The sequence below is a fragment of the Mobula birostris genome, chromosome 27 (assembly GCF_030028105.1).
Source record: "Mobula birostris isolate sMobBir1 chromosome 27, sMobBir1.hap1, whole genome shotgun sequence".
NCBI lineage: Eukaryota > Metazoa > Chordata > Chondrichthyes > Myliobatiformes > Myliobatidae > Mobula > Mobula birostris.
Genome location: NC_092396.1, coordinates 45,738,294 through 45,765,263, shown reverse-complemented (window position 1 = coordinate 45,765,263; position 26,970 = coordinate 45,738,294). Strand labels below are relative to the sequence as shown.

Genomic DNA, 26,970 nt, shown 5'->3' with positions numbered 1-26,970 from the left:
ACTCCATCTGCCACTTCTTAGCCCACTTCTGCATCCTATCAATGTGTCTCTGCAATCTTCGACAATCCTCTACACTATCTACAACACCACCAAACTTTGTGTCATCTGCAAACTTGCCAACCCACCCTTCTACCCCCACATCCAGATCGTTAATAAAAATCACGAAAAGTAGAGGTCCCAGAACAGATCCATGTGGGACACCACTAGTCACAAGCCTCCAATCTGAATGTACTCCCTCCACCACGACCCTCTGCCTTCTGCAGGCAAGCCAATTCTGAATCCACCTGGCCAAACTTCCCTGGATCCCATACCTTCTGACCTTCTGAATAAGCCTACCATGTGGAACCTTGTCAAATGCCTTACTAAGATCCATATAAATCACATCCACTGCACTACCCTCATCTATACGCCTGGTCACCTCCTCAAAGAACTCCATCAGGCTTGTTAGACACGATCTGCCCTTCACAAAGCCATGCTGACTGTCTCTGATCAGATCATGATTCTCTAAATGCCCATAGATCCTATCTCTAAGAATCTTTTCCAACAGCATTCCCACCACAGACGTAAGGCTTACTGGTCTATAATTACCCGGACCATCCCTACTACCTTTTTTGAACAAGGGGACAACATTCGCCTCCCTCCAATCCTCTGGTACCATTCCCGTGGACAATGAGGACATAAAGATCCTAGCCAGATGCTCAGCAATCTCTTCCTTCGCCTCATGGAACAGCCTGGGGAATATTTCGTCAGGCCCTGGGGACTTATCCGTCCTAATGTATTTTAACAACTCTAACACCTCCTCTCCCTTAATATCAACATGCTCCAGAACATCAACTTCACTCATATTGTCCTCATCATCATCAAGTTCCCTCTCGTTGGTGAATACCGAAGAGAAGTGTTCATTGAGGACCTCGCTCACTTCCACAGCCTCCAGGCGCATCTTCCCACCTTTATCTCTAATTGGTCCTACCTTCACTCCTGTCATCCTTTCGTTCTTCACATAATTGAAGAATGCCTTGGGGGTTTCCTTTACCCTACTCACCAAAGCCTTGTCATGCCCCCTTCTTGCTCTTCTCAGCCCCTTCTGAAGCTCCTTTCTTACTTCCCTATATTCCTCAAAAGACCTATCTGATCCTTGCTTCTTAAACCTCATGTATGCTGCCTTCTTCCACCTGACTAGATTTTCCACCTCACTTGTCACCCATGGTTCCTTCACCGTACCATTCTTTATCTTCCTAACTGGGACAAATTTATCCCTAACCTTCTGCAAGTGATCTCTAAACATCGACCACATGTCGATAGTACATTTCCCTGCAAAAACATCATCCCAATTCACACCCGTAAGTTCTAGCCTTATAGCCTCATAATTTGCCCTTCCCCAATTAAAAAACTTCCTGTCCTCTCTGATTCTGTCCTTTTCCATGATAATGCTAAAGGCCAGGGAGTGTTAGTCACTGTCCCCCAGATGCTCACCCACTGAGAGATCTGTGACCTGACCCGGTTCATTACCTAGTACTAGATCTAGTATGGCATTCCCCCTAGTCGGCCTGTCCACGTACTGTGACAGGAATCTGTCCTGGACACACTTAACAAACTCTACCCCATCTAAACCCTTGGAACTAATCAGGTGCCATTCAATATTAGGGAAGTTAAAGTCACCCATGATAACAACCCTGTTATTTTTGCACCTTTCCAAACTCTGCCTCCTAATCTGCTCCTCTGTATCTCTGCTGCTACCAGGGGGCCTATAGAATACCCCCAACTGCTCCCTTCCTGTTCCTGACTTCCACCCATACTGACTCAACAGAGGATCCTGCTACATTACCCACCCTGTCTGTAGCTGTAATAGTATCCCTGACCAGTAATGCCACCCCTCCTCCCCTTCCCCCTCGCATCCCTTTTAAAACACTGAAATCCAGTAATATTGAGAATCCATTCCTGCCCTGGTGCCAGCCAAGTCTCTGTAATGGCCACTACATCATAATTCCATGTATGTATCCAAGCTCTCAGTTCATCACCTTTGATGAGAAAGTGACTGCATTTTGAGAAACAAAGCTGTGATTGTTGTTTCTGGAGTTGTGCAGATCCTGAATTGGGGATGTTACAGTAACCCGTGACAAGGATGTAGACACTAACCAGAGTGATTACAGAAGTGTTGCCTGCAATCTAGGGGATATTCTTTGGACTCTGGAGCTGTGGGATGACTTCATGAGGACTGAATTAATTCACTGATGAGTTTCCATTCATTCTGTTCTGGCACAGTGCAAGTCAACATGACCACAGCCAGTACTTTATTTTCTTTCAGTAGTTCAGTGAGCTGGAGTTGAATATGTAAAACTTCGCTGTAACTGACATCATAGGAAGAAAGAAATAATCCATTTTGTTCTAGATATCTGTTCTATGATATACCATAAACACTTTGCTACTTCCAGTGAAATCAGGAGATAAGACATTAAAGGATTAGTCAGACAAGTTAAACCCTCAAAATTAATAGTTAAATGAGTGCCTCACCCCTACTCCTCCAACAGTGCAGTTTTAACTACTGACATCTGCATGCGGATGAAACAGCTGCAGACCCATGGCCACTTTGAGAAGAATTGCTGAACACAGGTTAGAACCCACACAAGCTCACTCAGTGAGGGGAAGCTGCATTGTAAAATGAGCATTTAATTTAGTCCAGGAAATGGAGACATGATCAAACAACCACAGCAGCTGTCCCAATGAAGGCTCTGGGTGTTATTGAATTGGGGGTCGAGCTTGGGGCATTTTGGGAGAATGGAAAGATTATTGAAGAGGAGTTGTTATCATTGCGCCAACAGCAACACCAAGCCAATTAGTGCAGACACAGAGTGAGAAGGCATAATGTAGTTTCAAGACTTAACAGTCAACAGTTTGCCTAAAAGCAAAGGAGCACCACAGCGGTGTGAAGCTAATTGGGAAGAACACTGACAGGAATTTACTCATGAATATTGTGATGAAGGTAGTGATCTAGCTAGATTGTGTACACCGTTCATAATGTTAGAAGTCTATTGAATCTGTCTATAAATCCGTACTTACAGAAGTAGAGAGACTGTCAATGATAATTGCATGATACGCGATATTCAGTCAGGAATCTATTACATCAGTCAGATGGTAGAGTGAAGCTCATGGAACGACCCACTTTCTTCCCTGCCCACACTGGGGAAGAATCAAGATAGCAGGGAGTGTGAAATGATGAAAAGCTTCCTCTTCTGTTTACTTAAGTCAATTTGAAAGGCCTCTCTCAAAAACAGGTGTAGATTGAGGAGAGACTCAGAGTAAAAGAAGTTATTTGTATCAGCTGAACTTCTCCGAGGGGGTTAGTGATGATTTTTGTAAAATTCATAGCAGCATCTCAGTTAATCAAAGTGCGGTCTGTACTGTACAGTATAAAGAATTGGCTGGAGCAGAGACACTGTGACAGTGGGAAACAATATTATCGAACCATTTGTTCCTGCAGTGAAGACAGATGGCACCATTAGGATCTCTGGAGATAATAAGATAACAATCAGCAGAGAACTAAAGGTTGTCAGGTACCTCTTAATTCTGATGACTTGTTTGCTCAACCAGGTGGAAGGCAGCTTCTCACCAGCTTTAATATATCAGATATCTGCAAATCAGGTTCGACTGAATCTCAAAGAACTATTCTAGCACAACAGACTCTGTTTAGGACAGTATCAGATCATCAGTGTTCCAGGGGACAGTGAGTAGTCTGATCTACAGTATTCTGGTATCTGATTAACAGTGTAGGAACATGAGGAGAATTTACTGATGTACTTCTCAAGTTCCAGAAGCAGGAATTTGGTTGAAGAATGCACAAGTTGTATCTTTGCTGCCCCCAAAATAGTCTACATTGTTTATAAGGTAGATAAAGGACTCCATCCAACTAAAGAATAACTCATAGCATTGTTGCCTGCATTCACTCCAGCCAGTTGAAAAGAACTGAGGCCCAACTCAAATTCCTTCACTGCTACAGATGTTACCTGTTCTCTTTCAGCAATGTTAGGAACAGTAGTCAAAAGAGGAAAATGCTTGGGAAGAGATCAAACATTTGCTGAATTCATAGGCTCCTGAAAACAAAGATTTTGCTTCACAAATACTTTTGGGTGTATCTTATGGACTTTGGGCTGCTGAATATGAAAACCACCAGGAAATTTCCCTATCATGCATCTTTTTTTAAATCACCTATATTTGTTATTTCAATTCACAATTCAAGTCAATTAAAATGTTGCCCACAATGTAAGTTGAGAAGTTTTCTATCTTATCCAGGCATGCTTAGGTAGGGTAGATGCTGCATGGTAGAACAGGTTTTAGAAAGGCTATAAAAGCATCTCTCTCTCTCTCTCTCTCTCTCTCTCTCTGTCTCACACACACACACACACACACACACACACACACACACACACACACACACACACACTTCTTCGGTTGTCCATCGAAATCCGATGAGGACGTCCACTCCTTTAACGGTGAGATCTTTGATGACTATACAGTCCTATCCTGGACCCACAAGCTCTATTGCAGGTGGGACATGTATATGTGGTAGTGGTGGCAACCATGGCTGCATTTTTCCTGGTTCTCTTCTGCTGTCTTCTGGTTGTTCTTTCCATCTCCAGAACATGAACCCCATCCCTACACAGCTGTCACCAAGTGGTACGGTCAGCAGCAACCTCCTCCAGGTCCTCGGGTCTGATCCTGCACTTCCTTAAAACATTCTTCATCTGATCCTAATAGCATTTCTTCAGCCCTCCTGCTGAGCGTCGACCATAATGTAACTGGTCGTATAACACTCTGCAGGGTAGCCGACATGGGGGCATCCTTATCACGTGCCCCAGCCACTGCAGCTGACGCTGGGTGATCATGGCCTCAATACTCCTGCAGTTGGTCTTTACAAGTATTTCAGTGTGAGGCACCCGCTCACGCCAGGTAATTCCCAGGATGTGCTCGAGGCAGCTTATGTGGAAGCGCTCCAAGGGCTTGATGTGACAGCTGTAGGTTACCCAAGCTTCACAGCTATAAAGGAGGGTGGTGACATAGACCACTTGGTATACGGTGACCTTTGTGGAGGGACAAAGGACAAAGGCTCCTTACAAAGGTGGCCATATACCAAGCGGTCTGCGTCACCACCTTCCTTTCAATCTTCGTCCCTCCACACACACACACGCGCCATTCTCAGCATTGTGTTTACATATAGCGTCTGTGATCATGTGGTGTGAATGCTCTATGCTCATAGCCTATTGTGTGGACTCTGTAATAAAGTAATTGTATTTTCAGGAGTATTTGTGTTAGCAAAATGTCTTGCCAATGTTGCAACAGCTTAAATCTCAAAGGTGGAGCACAACTTCTCTTATTAAAGAAAGCCTATGAGCTCTGCTTTGAGTGTAAAATTGATGACCAAGACAAATCCTGGGCTCCTCATACTTGTTGCGCAACAAACACTGTCGAACGTAGAGCTGGCTCAGAGGTACTCAGAAGTCAATGCCATTTGCTGTCCTGATGATGTAGCGAGAGTAGAAGGATCATGCGGCAGACTGCTACTTTTGTCTGACCAGTGTGTCCGGTTTCTCTGGTAACAAAAGAAATCCATGGAATACCCCAATCTCCCTTCAGCCTTGGGACCTGCGCCACATGGTGATAGTGTTCTAGTACCAAAGTCACCAGAGCCATGGAGTTTACAGGAGGTAGACAAAAACTCCGTGATGCACGAGTCAGGAGTGCTAAGAGCAACACTGATGCTGATACAGTACTGAACCCTTTATGTTGAGTGAGCCTCATCTGATAACTCAATCTAAGTTAAATGACCTGGTCAGAGACTTGAGTTTGTCAAAGGCAAAAGCAGAATTACTGGGTTCAGGAACGCAAGGATGGAATCTACTGTCACCAGGCACAAAACTTTCCACGAAGGAGTTTGATATTTGAGACAGATGTTTCCCAGAATAACTGATACCAAGATAAAGGAAGGCACTTTTCTTGGTCCACAAATCAAACAGGTTATTCAAGGAACTTCTAATGGGACCAGTAAAAAACACATGGAAGGGAACAGAAGGCAATTTTTAAAAAGCTGTAAGAAGAGAAAAGGGGTACTTGAAAGCACATGATAAAATAGGCCAAAGTCAGCATGGTTTCCTTAAGAGGAGATCTTGCATGACAAATCTGTTGGAATTCTTTAAGGAAGTTCAGGCACAGAATAGACAAAGGAAAGTCAGTGGATGTTTTTACTTGGATTTTCAGAAGGTCTTTGACAGGGATCTGCACACAAGGCTGCTTAACAAGATAAGAGCCCATGGTATTACAGAAAAGATACTGGCATGGATAGGAGATTGACTGACTGGCAGGAGGGAAAGAGTGGAAATAAAGGAGTCCTTTTATGGTTGGCTGCTGAGAACTAGTGGAGTTCCGCAGGGGAAGGTGTTGGGACTGCTTCTTTTCATGGTATCTGTCAATAAATTGAATGACAGAATTGATGACTGTAGACGATATGAACTTGGGTGAAGGGGCAGGCTGTGTCGAGGAAATGGAGAATCTGCAGTGGGAGTTGGACAGATTGGGAAATGGGCAAAAGAGTGGCAGCTGGAATATAGTGTAGTGAAGTATATGGTCATGCGCATTGGTAGAAGGAGTAAAGGCATAGACTATTTTCTAAGCAGGGAAAAAAAATCAAAATACAGAGGTGCAAAGGGACTTGGGAGTTATCATGTTGGATTCACTAAAGATTAACCTGCAGATAACTACCTTTGAAGTCTTGCTTTGTAATTTAGCTCTTAATTGTAAATCTTGCAGGATTTCACTCTCTTTTCATACCTGTGCTGTTGGTACCAACTTGTACCGTGATCACTGGCTGTCCCCACTCCTGTCCAGAATGCCCACCCAGCCACTGAGGTTTCCTTGACCATGGCACCAGAGGGGCAAAATACATGATTAGATTCTCATTCACAGCCAGAGAAATGTCCCTTATATTTCATTACTACAGCTCTCTCTCCATCTTTTTTTCTTCCCTCCTTTATAGCAGACCTAGCTGTTGCAATTCTACTCACTTGAATTTAGAGGAAAGGGAGACACTCTTATTGAAATACATGAGATACTTGGGGACTGGACCTTGTAAATACTGAGAAGATGTTTCATTTCAGAGGTAGACAGCCTGGTCTTGGATTAAGGTAATTACTGAGATGTTTCACTTCAGAGGTAGACAGCATGGTCTCAGATTAAAGGGACATTGGAAGGAGATGAGGAAGAATTTCCATTTGGATTATAGCGAATTATTGGAACTTCTTGTTCCAAAGAACTGGGGAGCAGAAACCTTTTGATTCTAAGACAAACCTAGGCACATTTTATAAACAGCAAATGATCAAAAGTTAGAGGGAAAGACAGGAAAATCAACTTGGTGAATATTAGATCAGCAATGATCCTCTCGAATGATGGGGAAGGATCAAGGGACTGGTTTCACGATGTGCAGTATTGGATCCCGAGTGTGAGGAAAAGACAGGCTCTGTTGTAGAGACAGTGACAAGGGTTTATTCATAATAATTCCAAAAGAACATCAGTGGCTCGGCCGAGCAACATCGTTAGAAGTAACATTCTCAAAACTAGGACCCCATGATTAGCGCTAATCAGGCATCCGCTTAAATAATACAAGTAACATGGAATCCCTTTTTATCCCAAAATAAACTTAACAAGCTTAAGCAGAAGGCAGCAGAGACCATATTACAAAGAGTGAGTCATTCAAGAAAAACACAAGGAACTCTAAATGATCAGTGACTCTCATTAAACAATAATTAAGCAATTCAGCTGCTTTAAAACCCTCGGATCCCAACACTCTCTGGCATCCTGCACAGGCCCAAAGAGGTCATTAAAGTATCCCCATCCTTATAGGCAACACCTGACAGCCCAGGGAGACCTGCAAACTTGAGATCCAGGGAAGAGTTGAGAGACCTGGGGACCGCAATAGGCAGAGTGACCTGAGGGATCCTCGAGATGGGAAGAACATTGAAAAAACCTTGGAAGAACTGAAATGTCATGGGAAACATTGTGAGCACCATGGGAAACCTTGAGAGCCTTGGGAACCTTGAGAACTGAACTGAAGAGATGGAGGAAGAGGCTCTTTCTCACAAACAGAGAAAGCTTGTAGGCAGCCTGAGAGGGAGGAGAGGCAAATGATAGAGAAGGGACGTGCTCAGACCGATGGTTTGAGATGTGTCTATTTTAATGCAAGGAGTATTATGAACAAAGTGGATGAGCTTAAAGCGTGGATCAGTACTTGGAGCAATGATGTTGTGGCCATTACAAAGACTTTGATGGATCAGGGGCGGGAATGGTTATTTCGAGTGCCAGGCTTTAGATGTTTCAGTAAGGACAGGGAGGGAGGCAAAAGAGGTGGGGGCGTGGCACTATTCATCAGAGATAGTGTCACAGCTGCAGAAGAGGGGAAAGTCATGGGAGGATTGTCTATGGAGTCTCTGGGTGACAGTTAGGAAGAGGAAGAGGTCAATAACTCTACTGGGTGTTTTTTATAAACCACCCAATAGTAACAGGGACATCGAGGAGCAGATAGAGAGACAGATTCTGCAAAGGTGTAATAATAACAGGGTTGTTGTGGTGGGAGATTTTAATTTCCCATATATTGATTGGCATCTCCCTAGAGCAAGGAGTTTAGATTGGGTGGAGTTTGTTAGGTGTGTTCAGGAAGGTTTCTTGACACAATATGTAGATAAGCCTACAAGAGGAGAGGCTGTACTTGATCTGGTATTGGGAAATGAACCTGGTCAGGTGTCAGGTCTCTCAGTGGGAGAGCATTTTGGAGATAGTGATCACAATTCTATCTCCTTTACTGTAGCATTGGTTAGGGATAGGAACAGACAAGTTAGGAAAGCGTTTAATTGGAGTAAGGGGAAATATGAAACATCTGTTCCCAATTTATACTTCCAAGTTCTTAGGGAAATGTATGGAAGAAATGTGGCAAATGTTCATGGGATAGTTGCGTGGAGTTCTGCATAGGTACATTCCAATGAGACTGGGAAACGATGGTAGGGTACAGGAACCGTGGTGTACAAAGGCTGTTGTAAATCTAGTCAAGAAGAAAAAAAAGCTTACGAAAGGTTCAAAAAACTAGGTAATGATAGAGATCGAGAAGATTATAAGGCTAGCAGGAAGGGGCTTAAGAATGAAATTAGGAGAGCCAGAAGGGACCATGAGAAAGCTTTGGCGGACAGGATTAAGGAAAACCCCAAGGCATTCTACAAGTATATGAAGTACAAAAGGATAAGACGTGAGAGAGCAGGGCCAATCAAGTGTGACAGTGGAAAAAGTGTGTATGGAACTGGAGGAGATAACAGAGGTACTTAATGAGTACTTTGCTTCAGTATTCAGTACGGAAAAGGATCTTGGCGATTGTAGGGATGACTTACAGCGGACTGAAAAGCTTGAGCACGTAGATATTAAGAAAGAGGATGTGCTGGAGTTTTTGGAGAGCATCAAATTGGATAAGTCACCGAGACAGGACGAGATGTACCCCAGGCTGCTGTGGGAGCAAGGGAGGATATTGCTGAGGCTCTGGCGATGATCTTTGCATCATCAAGGGGAATGGGAAAGGTTCCGGAGGATTGGAGGATTGCAGATATTGTTCCCTTATTCAAGAAAGGGAGTAGAGATAGCCCAGGAAATTATAGACCAATGAGTCTTACTTCAGTGGTTGGTAGGTTGATGGAAAAGATCCTGAGAGGCAGGATTTATGAACATTTGGAGAGGCATGATATGATGAGGGATAGTCAGCATGGCTTTGTCAAAGGCAGGTCGTACCTTACAAGCCTGATTGAATTTTTTTGAGGATGTGACAAAACACATTGATGAAGATAGAGCAATAGATGTAGTGTATATGGATTTCAGCAAGGCATTTGATAAGGTACCCCATGTAAAGCTTATTGAGAACGTAAGGAGGCATGAGATCCAAGGAGACATTGCTTTGTGGATCCAGAACTGGCTTACCCACAGAGGGCAAAGAGTGGTTGTAGCCAGGTCACATTCTGCATGGAGGTTGGTGACCAGTGGTGTGCCTCAGGGATCTGTTCTGGGACCCTTACTCCTCGTGATTTTTATAAATGTCCTGGATGAAGAAGTGGAGGGGTGGGTTAGTAAGTTTGCTGATGACACAAAGGTTGGAGGTGTTATGGATAGAGTGGAGGGCTGTCAGAGGTTACAATGGGACATTAATAGGATGCAAAACTGGGCTGAGAAATGGTAGATGGAGTTCAACCCAGGTAAGTTTGAGGTGGTTCATTTTGGTAGGTCAAATATGATGGCAGTATATAGTATTAATGGTAAGAGGCTTGACAGCGTGGAGGATCAGAGGGAGCTTGGGTTCCGAGACCACAGGACACCCAAAGCTGCTGCGCAGGTTGACTCTGTGGTTAAGAAGGCATACAGTGCATTGGCCTTCATCAATCGTAGAATTGAATTTAGGAGCCGAAAGGTAATGTTGCATCTATATAGGACCCTGGTCAGACTCCCTGGGAGTACTGTGCTCAGTTCTGGTTGGCTCACTACAGGAAGGACATGAAAACCATAGAAAGGGTGCAGAGGAGATGTACAAGGATGTTGCCTGGGTTGGGGAGCATGCCTTATGAGAATAGGTTGAGTGAACTCGGCCTTTTCTCCTTGCAGCAACAGAGGATGAAAGGTGACCTGATAGAGGTGTATAAGATGATGTGAGGCATTGACCATGTGGATAGTCAGAGGCTTTTTCCCAAGGCTGAAGTGGCTAGCACGAGAGGGCACAGTTTTAAGGTGCTTGGGAGTAGGTACAGAGGAGATTTCAGGGGTAGATTTTTTACACAGAGAGTGGGGAGTGTGTGGAATAGGCTGCCGGCGACAGTGGTGGAGGCGGAAACGATAGAGTCTTTTAGGAGACTCCTGGATAGGTACATGGAGCTTAGAAAAGTAGAGGGCTATGGGTAGCCCTAGGTAATTTCTAAGGTAAGGAAGTGTTCGGCATAGCTTTGTGGGCCGAGGGGCCTGTATTGTGCTGTAGGTTTTCTATGTTTCTAACCTGAGATACTTAGTCTGGGACACTTAGACCAGGAAATAGCCTTGAGACCTGGAAACTTGCATCCTTGAAAACATAAAACTCAAAACCTAGAGAAGGATTCTGGAAAGATATTACTCACAATTAGGATACAGAAGGCTGTACTCACAATTTTACAGATTGAGACAGGTTTTCTTATCAGTGAGCTACCTGGCTCTGTTTGATCTGTATCTGAAAGTTCAATTTTCACAGTCTGTACCATGACTTTCATCAAGAGGTTCAATATAAGGTAGCTTACTCAGAGCCAAATGCTCTCTGGTGCCCCACAGAGGACCAAAGAGCTCATTACAACTGAATAGTCTGCTCTTCGTCCTATTTCTTATGACCCTGAGGGAGACAAACTGGCAGAGCCTTGGAGACAGAGTGGAGGAAAGGGCCAGACTGGGAGATGGCATTGACTCGATAGGACAATGGCTTCCATGCCATAATATCTTTATGACATTATAGACATTTTGTCTCTACATTGCAGCACTTTTTCAACCTCACTAATTCACCACTTAATTTATACTACTGTCCTCACATGACAGGAGGATGGGATTTGAATAATCTTAAATATATACACTGGAAGAAGAGGCTTTAAATTAAGGAAGGCAGAGAATACTGTTGCCCTCAACTGGATTAAAGTATAAAATTATAAGCACCTTATGAAAGGACTTGGAGGAACTAGGGAGAGTGTGGAGGACATTTATGAGAATGCTTCCTTGGCTGAGGACAGTTTTTAGGATGTTTTGGAGGGCTGTGACTGCTTTCTTTGGAAAAGTGAAGTTTGAGGGAAGATGTGATAAAAAGTGTATAAAATGATGACGGATCTGGACAGAGTGAACTGTGGAAGCTCTCAGAGTGAGACATCACAGAAACAGACCCTTTGGCCCATTGATTATAGCTGACTATGTTGTCCATCTAGCTAATCCCAATTTCCTCTGTTTGGTCCATATCCCTCTAAGCTCCTCTTCTCCATGTATCTATGAAAGTCCTTTTTAAATGGTGCAATTATACCTGCCTCAACTACTCCCTCTGACAGGCCATTCCATATACTCACCACCCTTTGTATGAAAAAGTTGCCCCTCAGGTCCTTTTTAAACCTTTCCTCTCTCACCCTAAACCGATAGTCCGTAATTTTGGACTGTTAACATCCAATTTATAATGTTATCATAATTTTAAACTCTTTTATAATGTCACTCCTCATTCTCCCACATTCCAAGGAATAGAGACCTAACCCAGGAAACCCCTTCTTGTTACTCATTCTGTAAACCTGGAAGCATCCTCGTAAATCTTTTCTTTACTCCTTCCAGTTTGGCCATATCTTTCCCATAACAGGGTGAACGCCGTACTCCAAGTGCAGATTCACCAACGATTTACACAACTGTAACATAATGACCCAGGTCCTACACTCAGTGAGGGCCAAGTGCCAAACACTTTTTTCACCACCCTGTCTAGCAGAAATGCCACTTTCAATGAACTATGCACTTCTACTCCCAGGTCCCTCTGTTCCACTATTCTTCCTAGTCTTGTTGGAGTCTAAGAACAGAGGTCATTTAAAGTTAAATTGGATAGATATATGGACAGGAAAGGAATGGAGGGTTATGGGCTGAGTGTAGGTCGGTGGGACTAGGTGAGAGAAAGAGTTTGGCACAGACTAGAAGGGCCGAGATGGCCTGTTTCCGTGCTGTAATTGTTATATGGTTATATGGTCATGGGTGTAAATTAAACAGAATTAAGAGTAAACTACTTCTGTGCAGTGGTTGAAAGACATTGTCTGCAGATGTGCTGGACACAGGTTCCACTGTGGCCTCCAGGCAATTACATAAATAAACACTGAAGAAAGATTTTACACAGAAAGGGCTGGGGAACTAATGAGTTACTCGTGAAGAAAGCCAGTATGGACAGAATGGGCTGAATAATCTTCCATGCTGTAAACATTCTGTGATCCCATGAATTAATACAGACCAAGCTGAGAGAGGTTTCTTCGTTGTGTAGGATCAAACCAAGTACAACTTCTCAACTGTGAAGAGCCAAACGAACACAATCACCATCCGCAATCTTCGTGTTGGTACCATCTACGTCTTCCAAGTACGAGCACGGACTGTGGCAGGCTTTGGGCAATTCAGTGGGAAGATGTATTTTCAGACAATGACAGAAGGTAAGCAGGCACCTTCTTGCCTTAGATGGAAGAACTGTTGATGTGGCTGTATGTGGACATACTTCCTGATTGATTTCAAACATTAGAAAAGCAATAACCTCCACATTAAAAAAGTTTCAAAGTCAAAAACAGAAACGCTGAAAATACTCAACAGGTCAGGACACCATGTGTGAGAAAATAAACAAAATTAACACTTCAAATTGAAGATTCCAAATAGCTGTGCAGCATACCTGTGTCTGTATGCCTGAGTGACAGTAATTCACTGTAACCTACATTTACATTTTCGAAAGAATGTGTTCAATTTGATGTTTAGTCGTTGCACCCCAGCAGCAGTAGTTCATCTGATCCTTGTCTGGATAGCTACCAATAAAAGCTATGATTGGAAAACAAAACCAAGCAGCTAGTAACGTCATAGCCATAGTCATAGTCATAGTCATACTTTATTGATCCCGGGGGAAACTGGTTTTCGTTGTGGCATTATTAGCTTGTTACTGATCTCCTGCTATTAGGTGTATTTCATCGGGGACATCAACTGAAATTACCTTGCGCCTCATCAGATATATACATCATATGCAGAGTGGTAGTTTCTTTGCTAAGAAAGAGAGATGCCACTGGTCAGTCTGAACCGTTTCTCATCTCCCTGCAGATTCACTGAGTATTTCCAGCACTTCTTTTTATTTCCGAAATCTGAATCAAGATTAAGAGGGTGTAATTAGAGACAGAACACTAATGCAGCTACAAATTAAGAAATTATACAAAATTGAAGAAAAATTACAGCCTTGCAGATCCATGAGAATTGGAAACTTTCATCATCCAAATATAGAGGGAGTGTAATCCTTGCAAAAGGAGGGAGTGTTCACTCATGTACCTTCCAGATCAGTCAAATTTTAGTTAAACAGGACTGAATATTGCTGAATTTAGAAACAGATAAAGAGTTAGGAAATGTAGAAATGAACTCATGGAGAATTGTGTTATCAGACCAAATGTGCTAAGAAAATCTCCTTTTGATCAGCATCCACCACTGACATTTGACAGATGTATCATCATTTAATTACTTGAAACTGGCGCAGAGAGCAGCCAGGTCAGGGAATACTCCTGGTAAACAATACTAAATTTACCAAGGAGGCTCTGGGTCCCCAGTGCTGACTGAACTAACCAGCAAAACTGAAAGACACAACTTCCAAGGTGGACTTCTGTGGCTAATGAGAGAAACAGCAAAAGAGAGTAAAATATTTAACCACTTCCTCCCTGATCCATCAGCCACAGATAACTGTACGTGATATTTTCAGTAGGTGTAACTACAGCAGAGTCCTCATGGGGATGGTTCCAGCTAAATACTGATGAAGGATTCATGAAAAATTAGATGGATTCAGAATAACTAACAGCTCAAGACAGGGAAGCACAGTGTTTGGGACTATATGTAGTAGAAGAACTGTGGTGCAATAAAATTCTCATCCAATCAAAGACCAAACACAGCTCAATGAATCACAGAAATGTAAGCATATTTAGTGCATCATACCCTTTTTAAGATATATTTTTTACCATATGAGATTTCTGCCTTATTCACCCTTTCAGTTCCAGTTAGTTATCGCTCAGTGAGAGATATTTTTCCACACTCCACTAATCCTTTAATTTAAAACAACGGTCTACAATCACTAATCTCTGCCAGGGTAAATAAATCCTGCCTGCTTAACCGAATATGGTCTGCAATAATTGTATACACTTCAACTGAATTTCCCCTCCGTTTCTTTTGTTCTAAAGCAATCACCCCAGAGTGATTGTCTCTTCATAACTGTACACCTGGTTACAATCCCTTTAATCCTCTCTCCACTCGCTCCAGTGCTATAGCACCTTTCCTGTAACGCAGTGAACAGTAATGTGCACAGTACTCCAGCTTTAGTCTCCAGGATGTTAAATAACTTTCCAGCTGCAGATCAGATGATGTTCAATACAATTCTAGCTGTGGTCTTGATGGTATTCTATACAGTTTTAATATGACATCCTTACTTTTGCATTTGGTGCCTCAGCTAATAAAGACAAACATCTAAAATTCCTACTTAATCACCTTATCTCCTAGCCCTGCTCCATTCTGAGATCCGTGAAGATGCTCTCCAACATCATTCTGGTCTCCTGTTGTATCCCATCATTTATTGTATGTTTTCTGCCATACTTGCCTTTCCTAAACATACCATCTCTGATTTATAGTCATAAAAGGGAACGATACAGAAATAGGCCCTTTGACCCAACAAGTCAACGTCGACCCATTTCTCCGGAGTGGATTCTGACGTGAATGGGTCCACGTCGACCCATTTTTCTGGAGTGGAGTCTGGAGTAAATGGGTCCACATCGATCTATTTCTCCAGAGTGAATTCCATTTGGTACTTGTTTGCATACTTAACTAATCAATAGATCTGACTCTGCACCCGAGAAATCTCTCCCCCCCCATTATCAACCACACTGCCAGTTGTGGAGTCATTGGCAAGCTTCTTTGTTGTGGCCTGTACATTTATACCAAATCATTTAATCAAAATCAAGAAACCTAGTACTGGATCCCACTGCACACAGCCCTGTAGTCACTAACATTCCTGTCTTTCACCCTGCTAAGTTTTAATACAGCTTTTCCTTTGGTATTCCAGATCAATCAGCCAAATTTGACTTACCAAGTATGCTGTTCTTTTGATATTCTATGATACTGCCCAAAAAAAATCAACAAAGATAGTAAAACTCAACCTTTCCTTAACAAATGTACACTGCTTTCCTGACTTACGCTGTCACTGAGAATGTCTTCCATTACCTTAACCACTTCCACTTTCCCTGATCTGTACTGTCATCTTCCCTCCATTGGCACCACATCAGCAATCTTCTGGTCCTCCCTCATCCTATCTATTGTTAAACATTATTACTGCTTCTTTTGTTTCTTTGTTCAGGGGCCAGAGATACATTCTGTTCCGGTCTGGCAATACGCCCACGTTGCAGGAATGTTAGAAGTAATTTGTCATTTTTAATGTTCGACATTCTTTCCATTTATTGACAATACCTATAACAGCCGTCTCTTTAAACCAATCTGCAAGGTATTATTTCAGAACTTTGCACATTCCAGTTGCTACGTGCTCTAATAGAACACACACTTTCTCTTTTCTTCCATTTATTCATGAAGTATCTTAAAATTTTCATTGATTTTACTTGCCAATACTTTCATTTGCACCTTCTTTGACTTCCTAATTTCCTCCTTTTACTCCAGTGAATTCCACCCACTACTGAGCTCTAAAGTAACTGTCATAATCTTCTAATGTTTACCTTATCCTACTCTGTATATTTGTTAATACTCAAGGGGGTCTAGAATTTAATCGGAAACATTTTTGTTCAAAACATTCATTACCTTCTCCTGGAATGTTTCCACTTATTTTCACATTGCTGTCCTTCCTTGCAAGATCAGAATCGGAATCAGAAATCAGAATCAGGTTTATTATCACCGGCATGTGACATGAAATTAGTTAACATAGCAGCAGCAGTTCAATGCAATCCATAATATAGAAGAAAAAAAAACAAAATAAATTAATAAATCTGGATAATTATAGACCAGTGAGCCTTACGTCTGTGGTGGAAAAGATTCTTAGAGATAGGATCTATGGACATTTAGAGAATCATGGTCTGATCAGGGACAGTCAGCATGGCTTTGTGAAGGGCAGATCGTGTCTAACAAGCCTGATGGAGTTCTTTGAGGAGGTGACCAGGCATATAGATGAGGGTAGTGCAGTGGATGTAATCTACATGGATTTTAGTAAGGCATTTGACAAGGTTCCACCTGGTAGGCTTATTCAGAAAGTCAGAAGGCATGGGATCCAGGGAAGTTTGGCCAGGTGGATTCAGAATTGGCTTGCCTGCAGAAGGCAGAGGGTCGTGGTGGAGGGAGTACATTCGGATTGGAGGCTTGTGACTAGTGGTGTCCCACATAGATCGGTTCTGGGACCTCTACTTTTCATGATTTTATTAACGACCTGGATGTGGAGGTAGAAGGGTGGGTTAGCAAGTTTGCAGATGACACAAAGGTTGGTGGTGTTGTATATAGCGTAGAGGATTGTCAAAGATTGCAGGGAGACATTGTTAGGATGCAGAAGTGGGCTGAGAAGTGGCAGATGGAGTTCAACCAGGAGAACTGTGAGGTGGTACACTTTGGAAGAACAAACTCCAAAGCAGAGTAGAAAGTAAATGGCAGGATACTTGGTAGTGTGGAGGAGCAGAGGGATCTGGGGGTACATGTCCACAGAACCCTGAAAGTTGCCTCACAGGTGGATAGGGTAGTTAAGAAAGCTTATGGGGTGTTAGCTTTCATAAGTCAAGGGATAAAGTTTAAGAGTCGCAAGGTAATGATTCAGCTCTATAAAACTCTGGTTAGGCCACACTTGGAGTACTGTGTCCAATTCTGGTCGCCTCATGATAGGAAGGATGTGGAAGCATTGGAAAGGGTACAGAGGAGATTTACCAGGATGCTGCCTGGTTTAGAGAGTATGGATTATGATCAGAGATTAAGGGAGTTAGGGCTTTACTGTTTGGAGAGAAGGAGGATGAGAGGAGACATGATAGAGGTGTACAAGATAATAAGAGGAATAGATAGAGTGGATAGCCAGCGCCTCTTCCCCAGGGCACCACTGCTCAATACAAGAGGACATGGCTTTAAGGTAAGGGGTGGAAAGTTCAAGGGGGATATTAGAGGAAGATTTTTTACTCAGAGAGTGGTTGGTGCATGGAATACACTGCCTGAGTCAGTGGTGGAGGCAGATACACTAGTGAAGTTTAAGAGACTACTAGACAGGTATATGGAGGAATTTAAGGTGGGGGGTTATATGGGAGGCAGGGTTTGAGGGTCGGCACAACAATGTGGGTCGAAGGGCCTGTACTGTGCTGTACTATTCGATGTTCTATGTTCTTTAATAAAATAAATAAATGCATCAATTACAGTATAGATATATTGAATAGATTAAAAATCATGCAAAAAGTGGAAATACTGTATATTACTGTGTATTCCTGAGGTGAATCTCCATGACCAACACGCTAACGTTTGAATGGAAAATGGAGACAGATTATATCAGCCTCATCCAACTGACCAGGAAGACGCAACCGAAGATTTAATAGAAATTCTGAAATTATGATTCCATCCTTGAGAGCTTTGCACAGTAATCAGTATTCACACAATCATGAATTGTGAATCTGTATGCAAAACTTCAAAAGTACAAGTTATATTGTTGAAAACTACATTAATATAGCTTGAAGAAATTTTACAGTTTCCTTCTACTGGCTCTTTCCCTGGCTCAGAGATACAGGTATGCCTCAAGATGTCTTCAACAGACTGGTCCAGTGTACAAGGCACCAGTTTAACAAGCTGGCAGTTCAGCTTGTCTGAGAGTCAGTGCTTGCAGGAATCAAAATCGGAATCAGAATCAGGTTTATTATCACCGGCATGTGACGTGAAATTTAATTGCAGCAGTTTAATGCAATTCATAATATAGAAGGGAGAAAATAAAATAATAATAAATAAGTAAATCAATTACAGTATACATATATTGAATAGATTAAAAACATGCAAAAAACAGAAATACTGTATATTTTAAAAAGTGAGGTAGTGTCCAAAGGTTCAATATCCATTTAGGAATCAGATGGCAGAGGGGAAGAAGCTGTTCCTGAATCGCTGAGTGTGTGCCTTCAGGCTTCTGTACCTCGTACCTGATGGTAGCAGTGAGAAAAGGACATGCCCTGGGTTCTGGAAGTCCTTAATAATGGACACTGCCTTTCTGAGACACCGCTCCTTGAAGATGTTCTGGGTACTTTGTAGGCTAGTACCCAAGATGGAACCAACTAAATCAAACCTCAGCTCAGGGAAATTGACCTTGCCCTAATCGATGACTTGAATTCTGGTTCTTGATTTCCCAACCCTGGGAAAATGTGTGTCCACGTCCACTCATAATTTTATACACCTCTATTCTCATCCCTCATTCTGCTATGTTCCTATGAATAAAGGGGAGGGGAGGGAGGGAACATTGATTCAGACCATGAGAGGCCTGCGTCGGGCATTTTCATGCCTTACAAGGCGCAGATTGGAAGTGTGTGTGGAGTGCCACTCCTCGCACAGACTAGAGCAATGTGTGATTAAGTGCCTTGCTCAAGGGCATAAACACGCTGCCACAGCTGAGGCTGGAACTAGCGACTTTGAGATAACTAGACGAACGCCTTAACCACTTGGCCATGTGCCCAACCCGAACTGAATCGAATTGGCTGTTTAACTTTTAGAGTCATAGAGTCATATAAATCTACAGCACAGAAACAGACCCTTTGGCCCATCTAGTCCATGCCAAGCCACCTAAACTGCCTATTCCCATCAATCTACACTGGGATCATCGCCCACCATACCCTTATCATGTACCTATCCAAACTTCTCTTAAACGTTGATATCAATCAGCACACATCACTGTGCTAGCAGCTTTTCCACGCTCTGAGTGAAGAAATTTCCCCTCATTTTCGTCCTTTAGATTAGATTAGATTAGATTCAACTTTATTGTCACTGTGCCGAGTACAGATACAAAGTCAATGAAATGCATCTGACCAGAAATGCAAAGAATGGTGTTATTTACAAGATAACTGTGAATAAAAAGGAAATGCTACAGCACTCAGATATAAAAGTACTGAGAGAGTACAATATGGGTGCAATACTGCTTAGCGCTGTGATGTCAGGTTCAGCAGGGTCACAGCCTCAGGGAAGAAGCTGTTCCTGTGCCTGCTGGTGCAGGAGTGGAGGCTCCTGTAGTGCCTACCAGATGGGAGGAGAGTAAAAAGTCCATGGTTAGGGTGAGACGCATCCTTGCTAATGCTTTTCGTCCTGCCCAGGCAGCGTTTATGGTAGATGTTCTCAATGGTGGGCAATTGTGTACCGATAATCCGCTGGGGAGTTTTCACCACACGCTGGAGTGCTTTGCAGTCCGATACGGGACAATTGCTATACCACACTGAGATGCAGTTGGTGAGTATGCTCTCAATAGTACAGCGGTAAAAGTCCGTCAGTATCCTGGGACAGAGGTGAGCTTTCTTCATGCTCCGCAGGAAATAAAGGCGCTGTTGCACCTTTTTGATCAGGATGGAGGGGTTCAGGGACCAGGTGAGATCCTCGGAAATGTGGACACCAAGGAATTTGAAGCTTGATACATGCTCCACTACAGCTCCGTTGATGTAGATGGGGACATGAGTGTGGCTCCTAGCATGCCTGAAGTCCACAACGATCTCCTTAGTCTTCTGGATGTTAAGGGCCAGGTTGTTGTCAGCACACCAAACGGCCAGGTGCTGGACCTCGTCCCTGTAGGCCGTCTCGTCATCTCCTCTGATCAGGCCAACCACAGTGGTGACCTCTGCAAACTTGATTATGGAGTTAGAACCATGTACAGGAACGCAGTCATAGGTGAAAAGGGAGTACAGAAGAGGGCTCAGAACACAGCCTTGAGGTTCAGGGTGAGAGTGGAGGAGGAGAGGTTGTCTAACTTAACTGATTGGGGTCTGTTAGTCAGAAAGTCCAAGGTCCAATTGCAGAGGGATGAGCTGATACCAAGCTGGTGAAGTTTGGCGATCAGCTTGGAGGGGATCACAGTGTTGAATGCCGAACTAAACTCAATGAACAGCATTCTGACGTAAGAGTTGGGGCTGTCCAGGTGGGTCAGGGCAGAGTGAAGTGCCGTGGAAATGGCGTCCTTTGTTGACCTGTTGGTGCGATAGGCAAATTGATGGGGGTCCAGTGTAGTGGGCGGACAGGATTTCTGCCCACTACCCTGGACCCTTTACCTTTAACCCATGACCTCTAGTTGTAGTCCCACCCAACCTCAGTGGGAAAAAGTCTGGTTGCATTTATGCTTCCTATACCCCTCTGTTACAACATGTGGGTTTTGACCAAAGGAAAATATAGGTGGCTGGAGTCACTTAGCACTTCTGTACAAGTGTGTTTATTAGATGCGTCAAAATCAAACTTACGACAATTAGTGAAAGTAGTGAAAAGAAAACTGCCCATATTTACAAAAAGGTATTTACCAGAAAACACGATAAATTGCTCTATGCTATTTTCTCGAGTATGAACACCTGGCACTCGATCTCTCTCTCGTACTGAGAGCAATCTGTCCTGTTTCTTAGGCACCAGGACATACCATCTTTAACTACCTACAAAGTTAATATAGGACTACATATGAATTAGAATATGATGTATCCCACAATATATTTACAATCATATTACAAAATAAACAGAGGTATCTACCTTAAATACAGTATACAAACAACAGATACATATTACTCATTACTAAAGAAATGGAATATTCCACTGTCTATGGCAGCAAAGCCAACCTATTATAAGAATATGCCAGCAGAAAGACAATAAAGCGTGTACACTCAGTGCAACGACAGCAGAATGACAAGGCAGTGTGTGTGTGTGTGTGTGTGTGCGCGCGTGTGCATACAGACTGCATTATCAAGCATTCACTATCACACCATCATAATTTAGTATACCTCTATCAAATTTCCCCTCAATCTTTCAAGTTCCAAGGAATAACGTCCTAACCTAATGAATCATTCCTTATAACTCAGGCCCTCCAGCCCCAGCAACATCCTTGTAAATTTTCTCTGTACTCTTTCAAATTTATTTACATCTTTCCTGCAGGTAGGTGACTAAAGCTGCACACAATATCCAAATTAGGCCTCACCAACGTCTTACACGACTTCAACATAACATCCCATCTCCTTACTCAATACATTGATTTATGAAGGATAATGTGCCAAAAGATTTCTTTACAATCCTATCTACATGTAACACCACTTTCAATGAACTATGGACCTGTATTCCCAGATCCCTTTGTTCTCCAGCGCTCCTCAATCCCGTATCATCCACTGTGTAAGACCTACCCTGGTTGGTCCTACCGAAATGCAATCCCCTCACACTTGTCTGCATTAAATCCATCAGCCCATTTTTACAACTGGTCCAGATCCCACTGTAATCTCTGATAGTCTTCTTCACTGTCCACTACATCCCCATTCTTGGCGTCATCTGCAAATTTGCTGATCCAGATTATCATCCAGATCAGTGATGACTTGCAGCAGACTGAAAAGCTTGAGCATGTGGATATTAAGAAAGAGGATGTGCTGGAGCTTTTGGAAAGCATCAAGTTGGATAAGTTGCCAGGACTGGATGAGATGAACCTCAGGGTACTGTAGGAGGTGAGGGAGGAGAGTGCTGAGTCTCTGGCGATGATCTTGCATCATCATTGGGGACGGGAGAGGTTCCGGAGGATTGGAGGGTTGCGGATGTTGTTCCCTTCTTCAAGAAAGGGCGTAGAGATAGCCCAGGAATTTATAGACCAGTGAGTCTTACTTCAGTGGTTGGCAAGCTGATGAAGAAGATCTTGAGAGGCAAGATTTATGAACATTTGGAGAGGTATAATATGATTAGGAATACTCAGCATGGCTTTGTTAAAGGCAGGCCGTGCCTTACGAGCCTGATTGAATTTTTTGAGGATGTGACTAAACACATTGATGATGGTAGAGCTGTAGATGGAGTGTATATGGATTTCAGCAAAGCATTTGATAAGGTACCCCATGCCAAGCTTATTGAGAAAGTAAGGAGGCATTGAATCCAAGGGGACATTGCTTTGTGGATCCAGAACTGGCTTGCCCACAGAAGGCAAAGAGTGGTTGTAGACGGGTCACATTCTGCATGGAGGTCGGTGACCAGTGGTGTGCCTCAGGGACCCCTACTCTTTGTGATTTTTATAAGTGACCTGGATAAGGAAGTGGAGGGATGGGTTAGTAAGTTTGCTGATGACACAAAGGTTGGGGATGTTGTGGGTAGTGTGGAGGGTTGTCAGAGGTTATAGCAGGACATTGATAGGATGCAAAACTGGGCTGACAAGTGGCAGATGGAGTTCAACCCAGATAAGTGTGAAGTGGTTCATTTTGGTAGGTCAAATATGATGGCAGAATATAGTGTTAATAGTAAGACTTTTGGCACTGTGGAGGATCAGAAGGATCTTGGGGTCTGAGTCCATAGGACGCTCAAAGCAGCTGCGCAGGTTGACTCTGTAGTTAAGAAGGCATACGGTGCATTGGCCTTCATCAATCGTGGAATTCAATTTAGGAACTGAGAAGTAACGTGCAGCTATATAGGACCCTGGTCAGACCCCACTTGGAGTACTGTGCTCAGTTCTGGTTGCCTCGCTACAGGAAGGATGTGGAAACGGTAGAAAGGGTACAGAGGAGATTTATAAGGATATTGCCTGGATTGGGGAGCATGCCTTATGAAAACAGGTTGAGTGCACTCGGCCTTTTCTCCTTGGAGCGACAAAGGATAAGAGGTGACCTGATAGAGGTGTGTAAGATGATGAGAGGCATTGATTGTGTGGATAGTCAGAGGCATATTCCCAGTGCTGAAATGGCTGCCAGAAGAGGGCACAGGTTTAAGGTGCTGGGGAGTAGGTACAGAGGAGATGTCAGGGGTGATAAGTTTTTTTATGCAGAAAGTGGTGAGTGCGTGGAATGGGCTGCCGGCAACAGTGGTGGAGACGGATACGATAGGGTCTTTTAAGAGACTTTTGGATAGGTACATGGAGCTTAGAAAAATAGAGGGTTATGGGTAACCCTGGTAATTTCTAAGGTAGGGACATGTTCGGCGCAAATTTGTGGGCGGAAGGTCCTGCATTGTGCTGTAGGTTTTCTATGTTTTTGTGTTTTTTCCTGACTGAGAACTGCCGTGACATTTTTCCTGACTTGTAATGGCACCCCTTCTCCTTTAATCCCTCTTGCTCTGTTACGTCAAAAACAATAGAACCCCAAAATATTGAGCTGCCAGTCCTGGTCCTCCTGCAATCGTCTCACTAATGGCTACAGTATCATAATTTCATGTGTTGATCCATGCTCAGAGCTTATCTGCCCTTCCTACGATACCTCTTGCATTGAATTATACACAGGTAATGACATTACTTACATTACGACCATGCTCAGTCTTCACAAAATCTGTCTCCACAATCTCTCTCCTTTTCAATCTCTATTCTGGTACACTGGTTCCAATCCACTTGCAACTGTAGTTCCCCACCCCACACCCTCATTCAGCACTAGCAAACCTTTCCACTAGGATATTAGTCCCCTTCTAGTTCAGGTTCAAACCATCTTCTGTACAGGTCACACCTACCCAGGAAGAGAAGCCAACGATCCAAAAAGCTTATGCTCTACCTCCTGCAACAATACTTAGCTAAGCATTTCACTGTGTAAGCTTCCTATTTTTGGCCTCACTAACACATGCATGGGCAGCATTCCTGAGATCACCCACTGAAGGTCTTGCCCTTTAACCTAACACCCAACTTCCTGAATTCACTTTACAGAACCTCAGCATGCTTCCAACCTTTGTCATCGGTACCTAAAACCATAAGGCCATAGGACATAAGGAGCAGAATTAGGCCATTCAGCCCTTTGAGTCTGCTCTACCATTCCATCATGGCAACCCCCCCTTACACCTGCCATAACCTTTGATGCCCTGACCAATCAGGAAACTGCCCGCTTTCTATATACCCATAGACTTGGCCTACACCACAGTCTGTGACAGAGCATCAGAGCATTCCACAGATTCACTACTTTTCTGGCTAAAAAAATTACTCCTTACCTCTGTTCTATAAGGTTGCCCCTCTGATTCTGGATACCCCTACCAGAGGAATTTCCTCTCCACATCCACCTTATCTGGCCCTTTCAACATCTGGTAGATTTCAATGAGATCCCCCCATATTAGAAACATAGAAACATACAAAACCTACAGCACAATACAGGCCCTTCAGCCCACAAAGCTGTGCCGAACATTCTGCTAAGTTCCAGTGAGTACAAAATGCTTCAAAATGCTCCTCATATATTAACTCCTTCATTCCCAGAATCATCCTCATTAACCTCCTCTGGACTCTCTTCAATGCCAACACATCTCTTCTGAGATATAGTGCCCAGAACTGCTGACAATACTCCGTGCGGCCTGTCTAGTGTCTTATAAAGCCTCAGCATTATCTCCTACGCTTTTATATTCTATTCCCCTTGAAATAAATGCCAACATTGCATTTGATAGGTGGCAACCTCTTTGACATCAGGAGGCTTCAGACTGTAACATGTAGAGAACAATCGATTATGGATCCTTTGGTCTCTCTATTCAACAACATTCCTTAGTTCCCTGCTATTTGCTGTATATGACTTGCTCCCATTTGACTTCTCACTCTGCATCACCTAACACTTTCTGGAATTAAATTCCATCTGTCAGTGCTTTGCCCCAGATTTCCAACTCATCTATACTTGGAGAAGCTAAAATCAGATTGATAAGTGTTTTTGTGGGGTAAAGGGAGGTACAGAGGCATGAGAGAGGAGTTGGGCAGATTTGACTGGAAAAGAATACCAGCAGGGCTGACAGCAGAGCAGTCTAGCCACGGCTGGTATTTCTGGTAGTGATTTGAAAGGCGCAGAATATATATACCCCAAAGAGGAAGACGTGTTCTAAAGGAAAGATGGCAAACCATGGCTGACAAGAGAAATCAAAGCCAAGGTATTTTGCATCAGTCTTCACTGTGGAAGACACTAGTAGTCTGGTGGAAGTTCCAGATGTCGGGGGCATGAAGTGTGTGAAGTTACCATAACTAGAGGGAAGGTTCTTGGGAAACTGAATGGTCTGAAGGTAGGTAAATCATCTGGACCAAATGGTGCATACCCCAGAGTTCTGAAAGAAGTGGCTGAAGAGGTCATAGAGGCATTAGTAATGATCTTTAAAGAATCACTAGATTCTGCTATGGTTCCAGAAGACTGGAAAATTGCAAGTGTCACTCCACTCTTCAAGAAGGGAGAGAGCCAAGAGAAAGGAAACTATAAGCCAGTTAGTCTGACCTCAGTGGTTGGAAAAACTGTTGGAGTCGATTATTAAGGATGGGATCTCAGGGTACTTGGAGGCACATGATCAAATAGGCTATAATCAGCATGGTTTCCTCAAGGAAAAATCTTACTGGACAAAACTGTTGGAATTCTTTGAAGAAATATCAAACAGGATAGACAAAGGAGAATCAGTTGATGTTGTGTATTTGGATTTTGAGAGGGCCTTTGACAAGGTGCCACACTTGCAAGCCCATGGTATTGCAAAAAAGATTCTAACATGGATAAAGCAGTGGCTGATTGGCAGGAGGCAAAGAGTGGGAGTAGAGGGAGCCTTTTCTCGTTGGCTGCTGGTGACTAGTGTTATTCCACAGGGGTCTGTGTTGGGACCGATTCTTTTTACGTTATACGCCAGTGGTTTGTATGATGGAATGATGGCTTTATTGCAAAGTTTGCAGATGATATGAAGTTAGGTAGAGGAGCAGGTAATTTTGAGGAAGTAGAGAAGCTACAGAAGGACTTGGATTAAGAGAATGGGCAAAGAAATGGCTGATGGAATAAGAGTTGGGAAGTGTATGGTTATGCACTTTGGTAGAAGAAATGAAAGGGTAACTATGTTCTAAATGGGGAGAAAATGCAGAAAAACTGAGGTGCAAAGCGACTTCGGCATCCTCGTGCAGGATTCCTTAAAGGTTTATTTGCAAGTTGAGTCTGTGCTGAGGAAGACAAATGCAATGTTAGCATTCATCACAAGAGGACTAGAATGTAAAAGCAAAACTGTAATGTTGAGACTTTATAAAGCACTAGTGAGGCATCACTTGAAGTATTGTGAGCAGTT

General features: G+C 43.1%; 1 protein-coding gene across 8 annotated transcripts in view; it reads left to right on the top strand.

Annotated features, from left to right (window-relative positions):
- The window catches only part of LOC140188781 (ephrin type-B receptor 2), a 490,120-nt gene that overhangs the window by 359,813 nt on the left and 103,337 nt on the right, over window positions 1-26,970 (top strand). For all 8 annotated transcript variants that reach the window (XR_011883390.1, XR_011883388.1, XR_011883389.1 and 5 more), the window contains one exon: window positions 13,070-13,232. Coding sequence is in view for 5 of the 8 variants with exons in the window: in XM_072245411.1 (XP_072101512.1) it covers window positions 13,070-13,232 (163 nt within the window). In the remaining 3 variants the exon portion in view is untranslated. The remainder of the gene's footprint in view (window positions 1-13,069; window positions 13,233-26,970) is intronic.